At 39.8% G+C, this 16209-nt stretch overlaps 2 protein-coding genes across 2 annotated transcripts in view; both read right to left on the bottom strand.

Moving 5' to 3' along the window:
• The window catches only part of LOC310735980 (uncharacterized protein), a 139632-nt gene that overhangs the window by 107522 nt on the left and 15901 nt on the right, over window positions 1–16209 (bottom strand). The window lies entirely within an intron of this gene.
• strn (striatin, calmodulin binding protein) overlaps window positions 1–16209 on the bottom strand; it is a 54199-nt gene that overhangs the window by 5939 nt on the left and 32051 nt on the right. Inside the window, exons 3-14 of the mRNA XM_083559144.1 lie at window positions 14546–14619; window positions 14180–14261; window positions 10018–10194; window positions 9548–9683; window positions 9291–9453; window positions 7767–7874; window positions 6966–7109; window positions 5744–5880; window positions 5070–5245; window positions 4930–4977; window positions 4372–4493; window positions 4090–4257 (exon numbers count right to left, since the gene is read on the bottom strand). Coding sequence (XP_083415270.1) covers window positions 4090–4257; window positions 4372–4493; window positions 4930–4977; window positions 5070–5245; window positions 5744–5880; window positions 6966–7109; window positions 7767–7874; window positions 9291–9453; window positions 9548–9683; window positions 10018–10194; window positions 14180–14261; window positions 14546–14619 — 1535 coding nt within the window. The remainder of the gene's footprint in view (window positions 1–4089; window positions 4258–4371; window positions 4494–4929; window positions 4978–5069; window positions 5246–5743; window positions 5881–6965; window positions 7110–7766; window positions 7875–9290; window positions 9454–9547; window positions 9684–10017; window positions 10195–14179; window positions 14262–14545; window positions 14620–16209) is intronic.

The following is a 16209-nucleotide window of genomic DNA, read 5'->3' on the forward strand; positions in this document are numbered from 1 at the left end:
ATATAAACTCGCAATTCCGACATTTTTTTTTTATTATTTCCAGTCAGTATTGTGAGAAAAATATTCGGAATTGCGAGATATGAACTTGCAATTCTGAGTAAAAAAAAATCAGAATTCTGCCTTTTTTCCCCCCTCGCAATTGCGAGTTTATAACTCATGTGACACTTTCTGGAAAAGCACCATAGGAAACCTACAGACGAACACTGGAGTTACCTATTTATTGTAAACAGCGCTTTGGATACCATTTTCCAGATTAGAAGCTATGGCCATATTAACTCTGGCATGATAATCCTACAATTTGCATGCGTTATAATAGATATGGAAGCCTATTGTTTGCTTTGCCAGAAAGTGTCGCAAATGCGAGAAAAAAGTTTTTATCTCGCAATTCTGACTTGTATTTCCTTGCAATTGCGAGTTTGTATCATGCAATTTTTGTAGTGGCGGAAACAGGCTTCCATAGAAATGTATTATGAAAGACTTGGTACAAATTATTGTTTTACTGAGTTATCCATAAGACATAATGCCTGTGTTTTTTTTCACATGTATTATGTCTAATATACATTTCCGCCTGTGCCAATTTCTCACACTTGTTTCAGTCGCAATTTTTTGTATGCATCGATGAATGACGCTTGTACCAATTCTGCATTATAGTGTGTTAAGTTCAATTGGATGGACAATATTAAAAATGAATTTATTAGAGGAACAGAGCATGTAGGACATTTTGTAGACAAGGTGAAGGAGGACCGATTGAGATGGTTTGGACATGTGCAGAGGAGGGACATTGATGTCACCCATATGAGGATGGGTTCCCCTTTGAGTCTGGTTCCTCTCAAGGTTTCTTCCTCATATCATCTAAGGGAGTTTTTCCTTGCCACTGTTGCCACGGCTTGTTTATCAGGGACAAACGCACACCATTCACCTTCACTGTTGTTTTCTGTAAAGCTGCTTTGAGACAATGTCTGTTGTGAAAAGCGCTATACAAATAAACTTGACTTGACTTGACATGGGGTATATCGGTGGGAGAATGCTGAGAATGTCACCAGGAAGGAGGAAAGAAGAAGGTGAAGGAGGAGTTGTATGGATGTGGTGAGGGAAGACATGCAGGTAATTGGGTTGAAAGAGGCAGATGTAGAGGACAGGGGGGTATAGAGAAGGATGATCGGCTGTGGCGACCCCTAATTAGAGAAGCCGAAAGAAAAATATGTAATAATGAAATTAATAATGAAACGATAATATGTATACTAGTAAAATTATATTATACGTTATTGTGTTTAATTATGCGTGAGACAGCAGAACTAAAAAAAAGGTTTAGCATGACTATAGAGCATTTTATTCTGGTATTAATGACACAATGTGCATTCTAAAGTGAGAATATTTTACTGAGCTATAAAAGGAACAACGCATGTGTTCTTGAGTAGGGATGATAAATGTGGTACATCTGAGGTCTAAGACACGTACTAGAATGAAGATAATGTAAGGAAGTATCATTAATGGTGTTCTTTAGAATGCTTCATCACATAAAATTTTAAAGGTTTGGTGTATTCAAGACTACATTTCAACTGCTTATACAAAAATATATGCTTGATACAAAAATAACCTTCTAGACTGACACTGTTTTATTAAGGCATTAATTCAGCCTAAGTGTTGTACAATGTGATTGAAATGTTTTACTAAAGCATCATTCTTCTTCTTCTTCTTCTTTCGGCTGCTCCCATTAGGGGTCGCCACAGCGGATCATCCGTCTCCATACCACCCTGTCCTCTATATCTGCCTCTTTTACACCAACTACCTGCATGTCTTCCCTCACCACATCCATGAACCTCCTCCTTGGCCTTCCTCTTTTCCTCCTACCTGGTGGCTCCATCTTCAGCATTTTTCTACCAATATAATTCATGTCCCTTCTCTCAACCTGGCTTCCACTACTCTTTCCCATAACTTCATGGTGTGACTGATCAACTTAATTCCCCTGTAGTTACTGCAGGTCTGCACATCTCCCTTATGCTTAAAGATCGGTACCAGCACACTCCTTCTCCATTCCTCAGGCATCCTCTCCCCTTCCAGAATCCTGTTAAACAATCTGGTTAAAAACTCCACTGCCATCTCTCCTAAACATCTCCACGCTTCTACCGGTATGTCATCTGGTCCAACCGACTTTCCATTCTTCATCCTCTTAATCGCTGCTCTCACTTCCTCCTTACTAATCCTATCTACATCCTGCTTCACCAACTCCACATCCTCCAACCTTCTCTCTCTCTGATTTTCCTCATTCATCAGCTGCTCAAAATACTCCCTCCATCTTCTCAACACACTCTCCTCACTAGTCAACACATTTCCCTCTCCATCCTTTATTGCTCTAACTTGCAGTACATCCTTCCCAGCTCGGTCCCTCTGCTTGGCCAATCGGTATAAATCCTTTTCTCCTTCCTTAGTGTCCAACCTCTTATACAGTTCCTCATATGCCTTTTCCTTGGCTTTCGCCACATCCCTTTTAACCTGCTGCCGCATCTCCTTGTACTCCTGCCTACTTTTCTCATCACTCTGTCGATCCCACTTCTGTTTTGCCAACCTCTTTCCCCTAATGCTCTCCTGCACTTCCTCATTCCACCACCACGTCTCCTTGTCTTGCTTTCTATTTCCAGATGTCACACCAAGTACTTTTCTAGCTGCCTCCCTCATCACTCCTGCAGTAGTTGCCCAATCATCCGGCACCTCTTCACCACCACCGAGCCCCTGTCTGACCTCTTCCCTGAACCTCACACTACACTCTTCCTCCTTCAGTTTCCACCATCTTATTCTTCTTTCAGTCCTCACTCTCCTCCTCTTCTTCTTCGCCTCCAAAACCATCCTACAGACCACCATCCGATGCTGTCTAGCTACACTGTCCCCAGCCAACACCTTACAGTCTCCAATCTCCTTCAGGTTGCATCTCCTACACAGAAGATAATCCACCTGTGTGCACCTTCCTCCACTCTTATACGTCACCCTATGATCCTCCTTCTTCTTAAAATACGTGTTCACCACTGCCATTTCCATCCTTTTAGCAAAATCCACCACCATCTGCCCTTCCACATTCCTCTCCTTAAAACCATACCTACCCATCACCTCCTCATCACCTCTGTTCCCTTCACCTACATGCCCATTAAAGTCTGCCCCAATCACCAATCGTTCTTTCCTAGGTACACCATCTACCACTTCATCTAATTCACTACAGAATCTTTCTTTCTCCTCCATCTCACAGCCAACTTGTGGGGCATAGGCACTGATGACATTTATCATCATCCCTTCAACTTCCACCTTCACGATCATCACCCTATCAGAAACTCTCTTCACCTCCACTACACTCTTACTGTACGCTTCCTTCAGAATCACCCCTACACCATTTCTCTTCCCATCCACACCATGATAAAACAGTTTAAACCCACCTCCAATGTTTCTGGCCTTACTCCCTTTCCACTTGGTCTCCTGAACACACAACACATCTACCTTTCTCCTCTCCATCATATCAGCTACCTCTCTCCCTTTACCCGTCATAGTACCAACATTTAAAGTACCAACCCGAACCTCTACTCTCCTACACTGCTCCTTTTCCTGCCGTCTCTGTAGACGCCTTCCTCCTCTCCTTCTCCTCCTTCGGCCAACAGTAGCCCAATTTCCACCGGTACCCTGTTGGCTAACGATACCTGTGGCGGTCGTTGTTAACCCGGGCCTCGACCGATCCGGTATGAAATTCTCATTTGTGATCCGCATATTTGATTTGGCACATGTTTTACGCTGGATGCCCTTCCTAACGCAACCCTCCCCATTTACCCGGGCTTGGGACCGGCACTAAGAGTACACTGGCTTGTGCCCCCCTAATGGCTGGGTTTACTAAAGCATCATTAATTGGGCAAAATTAGTGTTTTCTAGAATGAAACTGCATTAGGGAGACATTATTAATGGGGCATGAGTGTGCTAGACAATGAGAATATTTTAATGAGGTATCACTGAGGCATTATACACACTGGGGATTGATGAGGATTCGTGTGTGTTATATGAAGTGTTGTAAATGAGGAACAAAATGCGAATGTAGATGAGATTTAAGGCTGTTACCCATGTCCTCGTTAAAGACGGCAAGGGCGGGTGAGCTGTCTGCAGCATCCCAAAGTCGCACTGTCCCATCTGCAGAACAGGATAGCAGCCGCTGGTGGGCTGAGCTGTAGACTAAACCCCACACTGCATCAGTGTGATCACTCAGCACCCCCCTCATCACAGACGGCTCTGTCACATCCAGACACGGACACAGTTCGAGAGGTTACAGAGGTTTATTATTTAGATTGTTTATCAATGGTTTTGTGTACCTCAAACTTGAAAAACTGCAAGAATGGAACGCACCATATGAGTCATAGGGGTCAATATTGGGATTCGGAGTGTTCCAGCTCTGAATGGTTCCGTCCACTCCTCCGCTGAAGCACTGCTCTCCGTTACTGCTCATGACCACACACAATACTGCACCCCTACACAGAACAACAGTGTTACCTCTACAAACCTATACACAACACTTACTGCACAAATTCATTCATGACCTGTCTGAAAAAACTTCCTTTTGTCCTAATAAATGCCTACTTGGTGTTTAACATTATTTGATGTAGCACTAAAGATTATACCCAGAGATTAACAGTAAATAATGGTTTGTCTGCATTTTGCTTAAATGTAAAACTTCTGAACAACTGCTTGAGCAGATAAAACTTTAAACACATGATAACAGAACAGAATGTCCTCACAAAGCTAAAAGCAAACCAGCAATAAACAGCTGATTAAATGATTAATCATAATGATTCTGTTCTTTGGGCCAAAGGCTTTCACAGTTATTTCTGATTAAAATCAGGCTGATATATGCACTCTGTGAGTAATATGTTTTGGGCAAGGTGGTGCATGCAGTTATGACTTTACCGGTGAGCTCGGAATGTGTAAATGGGCTCTACATCAAGGGCTGCACACCTGAACAGAGAGAAAGAAAAGAGATATGGTAAATGGTAACATACCTGAATCAATCATAATGTTATTTAAAACTGAAGTCATCTGACTATTACTTTTTAGCAGGAGCTGTTTTCTGCAGGTTCCACATCTTTAGCGTATGATCCTCAGAAGCTGTAACCAACACCGGCTCTTGAGGGTGGAACGCCAGACTGCGAATGGAGTCGAAATGGCTCCTCAGGGTGAACTTAGGGTTCCAGGTCTTCCTCAGAGCATCTTTGTTGTTGGTGATCTGAGAAAAAAAAAAAAAAACTTGTGAAAAAAATGTCATTCTTTTTTTTGTTTGTGTGTATATATATTTATAGGTAATCTAAACTTCCTATACCATAATGACAAAAGCGAAGCCAGATATGTGATAACTGCAAATTTATAAAAAAGGAAAAAGTGAAATATCAAAATTGACAAATATTTAGAGCCTTTGCTATTACACTTGAAATTTAGCTCAGGTGTGTCCTATTTCTTTGGATCATCTTTGAGATGTTTTTGCACTTCGACTTGAGTCCACACCTTTTGTACATGATTTGGAAAAGCATACACTGCTCTATATAAACCCAACAGCTGAAAATGTAAGAGTAAAAAGGTCAAAGGAACTGGGAGCAGAGCTCAGAGAAAGGCTTTTTTCGAGGCACAAATCTGGACTCTTTCTTCAGGAAAAAAAAAACCCAACAAAAACAAACAAACAAAAAAACCCATTTCCGAATCATTTCATCACTTTGACGACGGTACTCACATCGTAGGCCAGACTCTCAGCTTCGTTTGCAACAGTGAGTCCAGCTAACTCTCCCAGTCCGAGCTCATTCTCCAGAGCCTCATCCGCTCCCATAATAAAAGATTTACCAGTGGATGGAGGGAACGTAAGTGCTTCCACTGAAATACACACAAACACGCAACAAACGGCTTGTAAACTCGTGCTTAAAACGGCTTGTAAGCTCATGCTTGAGTTGAGAGATGATCATCAGTATGCAAATGAGCTGATGTACAGAGGGGTGACAAATTAAAGAAAAAAAAAAAACTGTGGCCATGTTATTTTTTTATTTTGCTGTCATGTTCCCCAGCACTTATCACTGCAAAATGTACTGCATATCAAAACCAAGTTCTTATGCCTAATCATCTTTACCATATGGTGAAACATCTCTATCCAGGTGGAAGTGGTCTCTTGCAGGATGACCCCACCTCCATTTACACAACATGTTGGTTCACTGAATGATTTAATGAGGATGAAAGTGATGTAAATCATCTGCCATGGCCTTCACACTCAGCACATCTCACCCGGATCTCACACAATTAATAGACAGTAAAAATAAACAAACCGAAAGAAAAAAAAAAAAACATTTACAAGAGAGGTACAAAGTGGAGAAGGCATGAAAGAGAGACAGAGGGGAAGAAAGGTGACAGGGGATTAGAGATGGATGGAATTATAAGGCAAGAAAAATAAAAGAGATAAAATGAAACAGGAGAAAAACAGAAAGAATAGGAAAGGATGACAATGGTGAAAAAGTGAGAGTAATGTAAAAATACAGTATAAAAAGGAAAACATGAAAGAGAATGGTGAAAAAAACTAGAAGAAAAATGAGAGAATGGAAACGACAACATTGAGGAAAAAACTCAATGGTAAAAAATGGTAAAAGTTAAATATTGTGGAAAAGAAAAAAAGAGAATAGAAAAATGGAGATTGAAAATGGAGAGAAGGAAAAGGGAAGGAAAGAAACAATTAGAAGCAAAATATACTTGTTAGAGAAAACAAAAAAGAGGAAGGCAAGGCAAATTGAGAAAGAATGAAGAAATTAGATAAATAAACCAAAAAAAAAAAAGAAGAAACGTGAGAAAATGAGGGGAAGGAAAGTAACAAGGGAAGAAAAGATTTGAATGTGTAATAAAATGTTAAGCTGAACAGCAGAGCTTCCACTGTATGTTGGATTTTCTCTTAGGTTTTGTGTGTATATAAATCCTACCTTCATCAGCACGGCCAAGATCATGCTCGTTGAGTCGTGGTATGCTGGGTCTGGCAGGGGGAGCCACAGGGGGCTGCATGGATGGAAGATCCTCTGCATCTCTCAGATTAGCCAACATGTCCTGTAGCTTAGACCTGTTCGGCCCTGTACACACACAAACCAAAGAGTGAGAGAGTGAGAGTGAGAGTGAGAGAGAGAGAGAGAGAGAGAGAGAGAGAGAGAGAGAGAGAGAGAGAGAGAGAGAAAGAGAGAGAGAGAGAGAAACGAGATTCATAAATAAAATAACAAGGGTAGATGTGTAAAACACACAAAGCCATAGGGGAAAAGTAGAATATCAATCACAGAAACACAAAAGGATAAAAAAACGAGAACCAAACGGAAAAAACAAAGCTGCATAGAAGAGGCTCCCAAAAGAAAAAGGTGTCGGTTATGAATATTGTGACTAAATATAAAAGGACAAAGAAAGTAAATGAGGAAATATAAAAGACAAGAAAGAAAAAAGGAGAAAAGTAAAATAATGAAAAGGGAAAAAAATAAACGCACAAAGGAATAGAAAACACAGCAACACACCGATGAATAAAGGAAATGGAACCTACAAAGAAAACCTATTAAAATGTGATTTCTCTGACAGACAGGCACAGAAACACACACACGTATAAAGGGAAAGGAGCTGAGAGTAAAACCGAAGGTGTCACAAACACAAAGAGGGAGGAAGTGAGGATGATCTGAATGGAGCGGTCCAAACTAAAGAAATGTTTCCAGACCAGTGTCTGACTGCATCAGAGGTCTGGCCACACTTACTCTTCACCCCCTTTTTGCCCTTGCGCTCCTTCCTGTACTGCTCCTTGAGTTTGGAGATCAGGCTCTGGTCCACTTCCCAGGCCTCGGTCATGGCGTTCGGCTCCTTCTCTACATGGAGGATGGAGACAGCATTCAGTCTCAGAGCTCAGACACTGCAGCTGGAGCCGACGTACACCGTGTACCACAAAACTGCTATTTGTTTTAGTTCAGTGAAGTACAATAAATGTTCTGGATGTAGCATCTTTAAGGCAGGAAGAAGCATAAAGCAAATAATGGATGAAAGACCCAAAATATACTGAGATACAGTTTATTAAAATAAGGTCAAATTAGATGTCATTGCTTCAATAATCTCGGTTTCAATTCAAATTTGTCCCTTATTCCCTTTGAAATAAAATTGATAATGTTGGATGCATTGGTGCTTGTACCTGATTAGAACTGGCTTATAGGCTGAAATTTTAAGACAACAAGCAAACCTTCCTACTTATCTTACATTGAGACAATCAGTGATTTTTAAGGCTCTTGATACATGGATAAATTCGGGAAAGAAAAATACGCAGGCATTTACTCACACCCTTGACACTTCCTGAAGCTATATCAAAATCAGGTTCATATGAGGATGACTATGATGACTAAAGTGAGGTATTTCACTTTACTAAATCAATGCAGCAGTGACAGACTGCCAGGAAAATCAGTTCAGAGCTTATAGACTGAAGGGTTAGAATGAGAGACTTAACTGCAACTGAGCCACATCACAGCCAAAATGCCATGTGTGGAGAACATCACACTTCTCTTATAGAAGACACACAGACACACACAAAACTATGTGAGGAAGAATACCACCCATGCATAACTGTGCTCTCTATATGCAATACATGTGATAACTTAATGCTTAGACAGTTACGTAAAGTGTACTGAACAGTGCAAACTAAAGGCACAGACTGAAAACCATAACATTACGTTAAAAATATCTAAAGTCTGATACCCACAAAGATTACTCCAGAAATGGTTAAATAAAATAAAAAAAAAGGCTTTGTAGCTATACTATTAATAGCTATATTGTCCAGCTTGCCTTAAAATCCTGCAATCAATAAACCTACTTTGCAATTATCAGGTTCTTTTCCGACTTGAATACAAAATACAAATATTCTCTACATGCCACTGAACATCAGTGAAAAGTTAGGCCCAAAAATCTAGCTTTAAAATGCAATGCATGTCTAAAACTGTTCAAGTCTTGAAATTTGTCAGTTCCTTTTTGTGTGTAAAAACACAGACAGACAAACAGACAGACAGACCGAGCGATCTTTGTCATTGCATAGTACAGGTACACAGCAACGAAATGTAGTTTAGCATCTACCAGAAGTGCAAATGGTATCAACTGACAAGTGCTGATAAATATATCTCATTAATTTCATGAGGATGTGAGGAAACAGCTATTTACAGACGCTATAACAAAAATGATAACATGGCACAAACTTGTTTCACAACAAATGTAACTACAAACAGTAGTATTTATTGAAGTCTTACCCCAATCAGCCACGTCTCCGGTGGCAGGAGATTCTGGTGAACCCTCCATGTCCTCACTGCTGGCCAAGAAGTCAAACCCCTTCAGTGCCTCCTCAGTGTCCGGGTCATCACTCAGATCAGCTGAGGAAGAGGAAGGTGATGGTGAAGCCTTCTTCCTCATCATCTGCCAGATAAAAAAGAAAAAGAGAGAGAAAGAAATAGTGAATGGGATGTTGCATCTTATAATAGGAAGTAATAAGATAAGATGGTAAACACACTGTTGCCAAATCAATGATGGTCTTTTCCCTTCCATCACTGTCTTCATCCTCATCCTCGTCGCTAAACTCTGCAGCTGCACTTTCAATGAACTTGAAGGCCTCAAGTACTGTCGCTGAGTCAGACATCTCTGGTTTCCTGAGAAGACGAGAGAAACAAATTCTAACATCAAAGATGTTTTTACCTTGGAGCAGAAGTCACATTTAGAGACGAGTTAAAGGTAAAAACATTTTTAAAATGATCCAGCTGCTAAATTTGTAGGATTTATAAAGAAAATATGACCATGTAGAACATGTAACATTAAAAAAAAAGTCCAGCAGAAACATAAGGGAATAAGAGATAAAGAAAAAATTCTGACTATTTTGTTTTTCAACAAATTTTCATCGCAACCTATTTTGTATCTTCACAATCCTCTCCCATTCTTGGTCCTGCTACTCTTCTGCATAAACCACTTCCAATTTCCCTCACTCACCCCATCATGTTGGTGGTGCCTTCCTTCAGAGATGAAGGTTCCGTGCCGTTCACCATGAGCTCTGTCCTGCGTTCTTCAGCTCGCTCCACTGCGCCTCCAGTTAGCCCCAGTAACGCCTTCACCCTCTGAGATTTCACATCCAGGATAGTGTCCGTGTAGCCCACTTCCTGGAGGTACCTGAAAAGACAGATCGCGTTAAATTGTTTATTTTAATGCATGATCAGCGGTAGTATTTTTTTTTTCGTTTGCGATGAAATGACATTCAGAGCAAAACTGCTTGATTTTCCAAGCTGTATCAGGACACATGAAGGCTATAAATCATGTAAGATGCACAAAAAAAAATAAATAAAATCAATACAGATTTCATGTTGCTGTGAGGGATACTTTCGTGGTTTAATATATGCGGCTGTTGCTGTGTGGTTTTAAAAATACCTTTACCTTCATTTAATAATAATTTTAAAAAAAACTGACACGAAAACACTGGTTACTGCTGAATAACAGATTTGATTGCAACAGATTATAAGACCTTTGACTGAAATTGATAAAAGCGTCTACAAAATGTGTTTTGCATTGTTTATTGACTGCCCCGAGAACTGCTTCTCAAAGTTTTTTGTTTCTCATTACAGAAAAACAAACCTTTTGTACATGCTAAGGTTAAAAATGCATTTTCTAAAAGATCAAAAAACCTCTGCACTTCCCATATAATGTACTCTTGGGCAGTGACTGGCATACAGACAATCTTTGATCTACACGACTGGGAATGCAGGGATGAGTTCACCTACAATTTGATGATGATCGGCTGACCATGAGAGCTGTGATCCTGTCCATCATTTATAAAAGAGAGTTAGTAATGAAACACAACAGAGCCTGCTGTGAAAGGAAATGAATTAACTTTGGCATCTTCACGTGTTTTATTCCTCTTTTAACACTGCAAAATTGCCAGTGCTAACACACATTTACACCATTTTTTTCCTTTTGATCCATTTCTAGTTAGTTTCTGTTATCACTTATAACAGCTAAGGGTGTTAGAGTAAAGTAAAGAAAACAAGTCTGTTTTTTTCTTTAAGAAAGAAAAATAAATCAATTACTTATTCAGCTTATTAACAAGAATCTGGAAAGCATTCTGCCTTAAACATTCCAGCGTTGGAAAGGAAGCACTTTAAAACGGACTCTTATGAAAGGCTGACACTGGAGACATCTTTCAAAAGAATTACAAGTTTATATGGAGTCCATTTCGCTTGTCCCTGTGCAAGTTGTTACTGTAGAAACAATGAATTAGAACTACTGGTGGCTTGCAGTCAAGTCCAAGCTACTGCAAGAGCTACAGAAAATGAATCAACACTTTTGGAACAATCAGGAATCAAAATCAGGTCAGAACTGTTGTATAATAATTCCTGAAAACACCAGAGTCATCAACAGCAACAAAGATAATGTGTCACTTTGCTGTATATATAGATTAAATTCAGATTGAATTCAATAAAATTTGTTAATCTTACAGTCAAGAAAACATTGTAGTATTATAACAGGATTTATACCTCTTTATTACAGAACAATCTAATGAGAAAAAAAGAAAAACTTTGTTGATACAAACAAAAAACCTTCTTAAAAAGTCTGTTGTTAGCTCACTTGTGGAAACTTGGAGGCCATACCATAACATTACAAGCCCTAGTGGAACAGTACCCTCTGTATCATCCACATGCAATCTTTTTTTATCCAAAATAAACTGATTAGAATAAGAATTTAGAAACACTTATATAGATCCAAAAAATATATATCCAACTACACAAACCTCTCCTGAACTTCCTGCTGGAGCTGATGTGTGATCTCTGAAGAATTTGATCAGAATCTTTAAGAGCCAGCTTTAAGAGAGAAAAGTCAGAGGGGGGGAGTGAAAGGAGGAGAAAGGGAAGCGTTCAGTCTCTTGCTGTACCAGTCTCTCCGGGCACAGAAAGGCTGAATGCACCAGCACAATCCACCATTCATCCTTCTTCACTGTCTCTCAAACTGCTCTCTCCCTCTCAACACACACACACACACAGTTGCTGTACAGCGGTAATGGAAATGCCCTTCATGACCCTATCTAAGAGTGACACAATCCACCAAGTCCACTAACTTCTCTCAGTGCTTACTAATCCTTTTTTTACGAGATTAATTATTTATTGGTGATTTAGGATTCTCTTTGGTAAGCTAATTGTTGTATACGTGTACAGTCCAACCCCCGATAATTCATGGTTCGGAACTCGCAGCTCGAAAAATTTGTGGGTTCGCATCGGAACCTAACTAACAGCGAGTTGCGGATTATCTTAAAATTCGCAGGAATCCGCAGTGGGACTGACTGTTTAGGAACGTTAGAAATATCATTTTAAACTGTTTTCACTAACATATTTTATAAAATTTTTAAAACAGATTATTGTATTAAAGTGACAATATCTAGTTGAATTTACTAAGGTGTTTTTTTCGAACTCCGATGTTCCGGGGGACCACTCCACTGTATTAGGGGATATTCAGTTCAGTTACACCAATCTTGTAACTGTGTATCTTGTGTCACACACAGGCACACAATGTGCACAGAGATAAGCGAATACGGCAGGCTGCTGTCATCTCTCGGTGTGCTGGCTCACTTACTGAAACACACTGCCCCATTTCTTTGAAACACTCGTTCACATTAGATTAACCCTAAAGCTAGCAGCTTCTCAACACTACTGACCCAGGACAGGAAATCAATGTGTGCACTCTAATAAAACCAGCAGACTGTAAAGCCTGGAATAATGCTCACCATGGTCATCTCATCTGCCAGTGGTGCATGACGGACAGTGGTAAAGGCCATTCCCATGCTGCCTTTGTGGAATGTCCCTTTAAAACCTGATTAAACTGACCAAACCATTTTCATGCCAATGCTTTCTCTGCCCAGCTCTCACAATGAAGCTCTAAAGAAATGGCCTCTGCTTTAATTCTGGTAGCAGATATTAATGATGATTTATGCCCTGAAGTGATGTTGCAGGTTTTTTCTTTTTGCTGTGTAAACTTTACTTTCTCTGTGTGCACGCATGTGTTTTATTTCTTCTAACTTTCAAGATATTAATTATTTACCCAGCAGGGATCCAGATGCACTATTAGAATGGAAACAGCCAGCTGGGACCAAGTGCCAGTTTGGGTTACAAATTTATCTTCTTTTCTTCACACAGTAATATTTCCAATAGTCTTAAAGCATATCTAAAATCTTCTGTGCCACTCAGACCCATTTGATAGAGTTATAGTCGGTGTGCCTGCCAGATTTAGTGAAGGTGCCTCTGACTGTCAGGCAAAAAACAACAACAAAATAAATAAATAAATAATAATTTGCTGGGACCCCTGGATACTTAGGACCTTCATTTGGACCGCGAGCCCCAAGATAAACGGCATGTCAGTCGGAAGAAAAGATGGTGTGGACTCTCTACCCGACAGTAAAGGAGTTGTGACCTCTGTACCTGTTAGTCCAAGGAAAGAAAGTGCTGCCTTTTTCTTAAGGAAAGAAAGTGTTTGCTTAGTGCTAGTGAAGGAGGTGTGACCTTTGTACCCATCAGTCCCATAAATAGAAATCGGTCTTTGGTTAAGATATTTCCTGTAAAGTATGTGGGGTTGTGTGCCTGTCACTCTTCGCTCTGTGTGCCTGCTAGTTTTATTTAAGCATCAGTCAGTCTTTCCCTCTGTGCCCGTCGATCTGTCTTTCCTCTGTGCCCAACAGTGCCCGTTGGTCAGTCTTTCCTCTGAGCCATAGCTTCTCATTAACGTGGCTTAATATATCTATAGAGATACACACACCACCAGCACAAATGCTTTTTGACAAAGCTTTTCCATTTTGCCTGAAATTCATCAGATAGTCTAGCAACACTCCATAGGCATGACAGCTTTGAAAAAATTTGAACAATCGACACTCGTCATTATGTAACGAGCGAATTGCTTTAACTGCCTACCCATATCAAGGTCGATTGCTGAAGTCCTGCCTACACCGAGAGCCTTTCAGAGTGTGTGTAGGAGTATGTGCGATGCTCTGCATGCTTGTATGTGGGAGTGGACTTACACTATATGCTTGGGTCTGTATGTGAGTGAGTGCAGACTACTGTCTCAGTGACAGTCTTACTTGTGTTTGTGAGTGGGTTTGATGCATGAATGCGTCACTCACTGCCTCAGAAGCTGTCTTCCTTGTTTCCAGCTTAGCTGGCTGTTAGGCGGTTCTGGAAGAGCCTCATTCTCATTGCCATCATCTGAGGAGGAAGAAAAGCTTATAAGGAAAAATTAAACATAAGCTCAATATCACTTTTGTGCTAAAAAATTATATATGATAAATATATAATATATATTAGCATTCCTTTCTTAAACCAAACACAATTCCAGTTATGAAGCTGAAAGAAAAAAAGAAAAAGAAAAAACTTTATGTTTTTATCACTGGAATCATTTGTCATCTCAGCTGGGATATCCAATTGAGGGGGTATCAGGGGGCGAAAGGATCCATGTGGTGTGTTGTAGCTGAGCAGTTGTTCAAGTCTACCTGAATCATAGCTCGGTGCTTTCATGTCTCCCTGCAGGAGTTCAGTCCCATACTTCAGCTTGTGGTATTTTGCCCTGCGGAGACGAGAAGAAAAAAAAGGTTTTCATGCTTCTGTTGCCACAGTTACCATTGTGGTACCTTGAATCTGGAGCTGATTGAATCTATAAATTGCACACATAACGTGACGCGCATGAAGGCTCGCTCCAACTCAGCTGGAGAGAAAGCTGTGTTCATTAGATAAGTCATTATACAAAGCGATGTACAAACGCTGTCTGAAAATAATGGCACCTAACATACCAATCATTGAAACTGAGTTTCAGCTGGTGGTTAATGGGATGACTAACTCTCAGACCCCCTGCGGAGGAAAAGAAACGCCAGGACATCACACTGTACAACTTGTCCATGTCCACTAGCCTTCAGAATTACACATGCTCATTTGGCAAACACATTTATCTATAGCGGTTTACAGTGTACTACCAGTCTTGCTCAAGGGCCCAAATTATAAACCTTCTAATCTCCAAGTCAACTCAAGTTTATTTCTATAGCGCTTTTTACAACATTGTCTCAAAGCAGCTTTACGAAATTTCAAGAGTTAAGGTGAACGGTGTGCATTTATCCCTAACGAGCAGCCATGGCGTCTGTGGCAAGGATAGAATATGATGGTGATAGAATAGAGAAATAAAGTTTGATAGGGTATGCATTTAAATGACCAACCCCCCCCCCAGAAAAATAATCAATGTAAAAGTAGTTAAAAAAAATATAAGCGATCTTTTTTTTATAATACATTTATTTCAATTAAATGCTAGATCCATGCAGTATTTACTCTCATATTTAGATTGCTTTACATAAATAAAAAGCACACTGATATCTAATACTTACATTATCAGCCACATGTGGTTACGTATAAAATCACACATGACAAAAAAAGGACAGCTGACTTTGCTGTGATTTCTTAGGTAAAAGTGATGGTGCAAAACAAGATGCTAAAAAGTAAGAGAGTTTGTGTTATTGAACCTTGCTGGCTAATTGCTCACAAAATTCAACCCTGTATTAAATTACTAAAGAAAACTAACTGCCAGTGATGAGACATTAGGAAGAGTCTGCAAGTTGCATGAATGCATTGTAGAGTAATTTGGATAATTAGGCACACTAAAGTATTGTTTTTTCCCCCCACTGATCTCAGTATTCAGGGTACATTCATGATTCTTTTATAAGCCCTTGAGTTCTCAGCAGGATGTCTGTTCTTAACTTTGAATTGTATCGTGCAGATTAACATAGTTGAAATATGAAGTATAACTCCTCCAGCAATCAAACATCACAGAAACAGAAATCTCAGCGCATTATTCAGCACATGCCGTGTGTGCATGCAAATGTGAACACAGGTCAGAGGGCGGACTTTGCACTTTCTCAAAACGATCCAGGAAAAGTTTCTTAAACTCACACATAACGTAACATGATTGTTGTTGAGGAAACACAAGAACTCATTTATATATGAAGTTGGTGATTCTACTTTTTAACAGTAGGTGGCGCAACCATCATTGTACAAAAAAAGGCAGCATTTACATTACATTTATAATATTTGGAGGATGCCCTTATTTACAGAAACTTTTAGTAATAAAATAAAATAAAACTCTTATTTATACTGAGCAGATAAAGGTTAAGGG

Source organism: Silurus aristotelis, assembly GCF_946808225.1.
Source record: "Silurus aristotelis genome assembly, chromosome: 13".
NCBI classification, from domain to species: Eukaryota; Metazoa; Chordata; class Actinopteri; order Siluriformes; family Siluridae; genus Silurus; species Silurus aristotelis.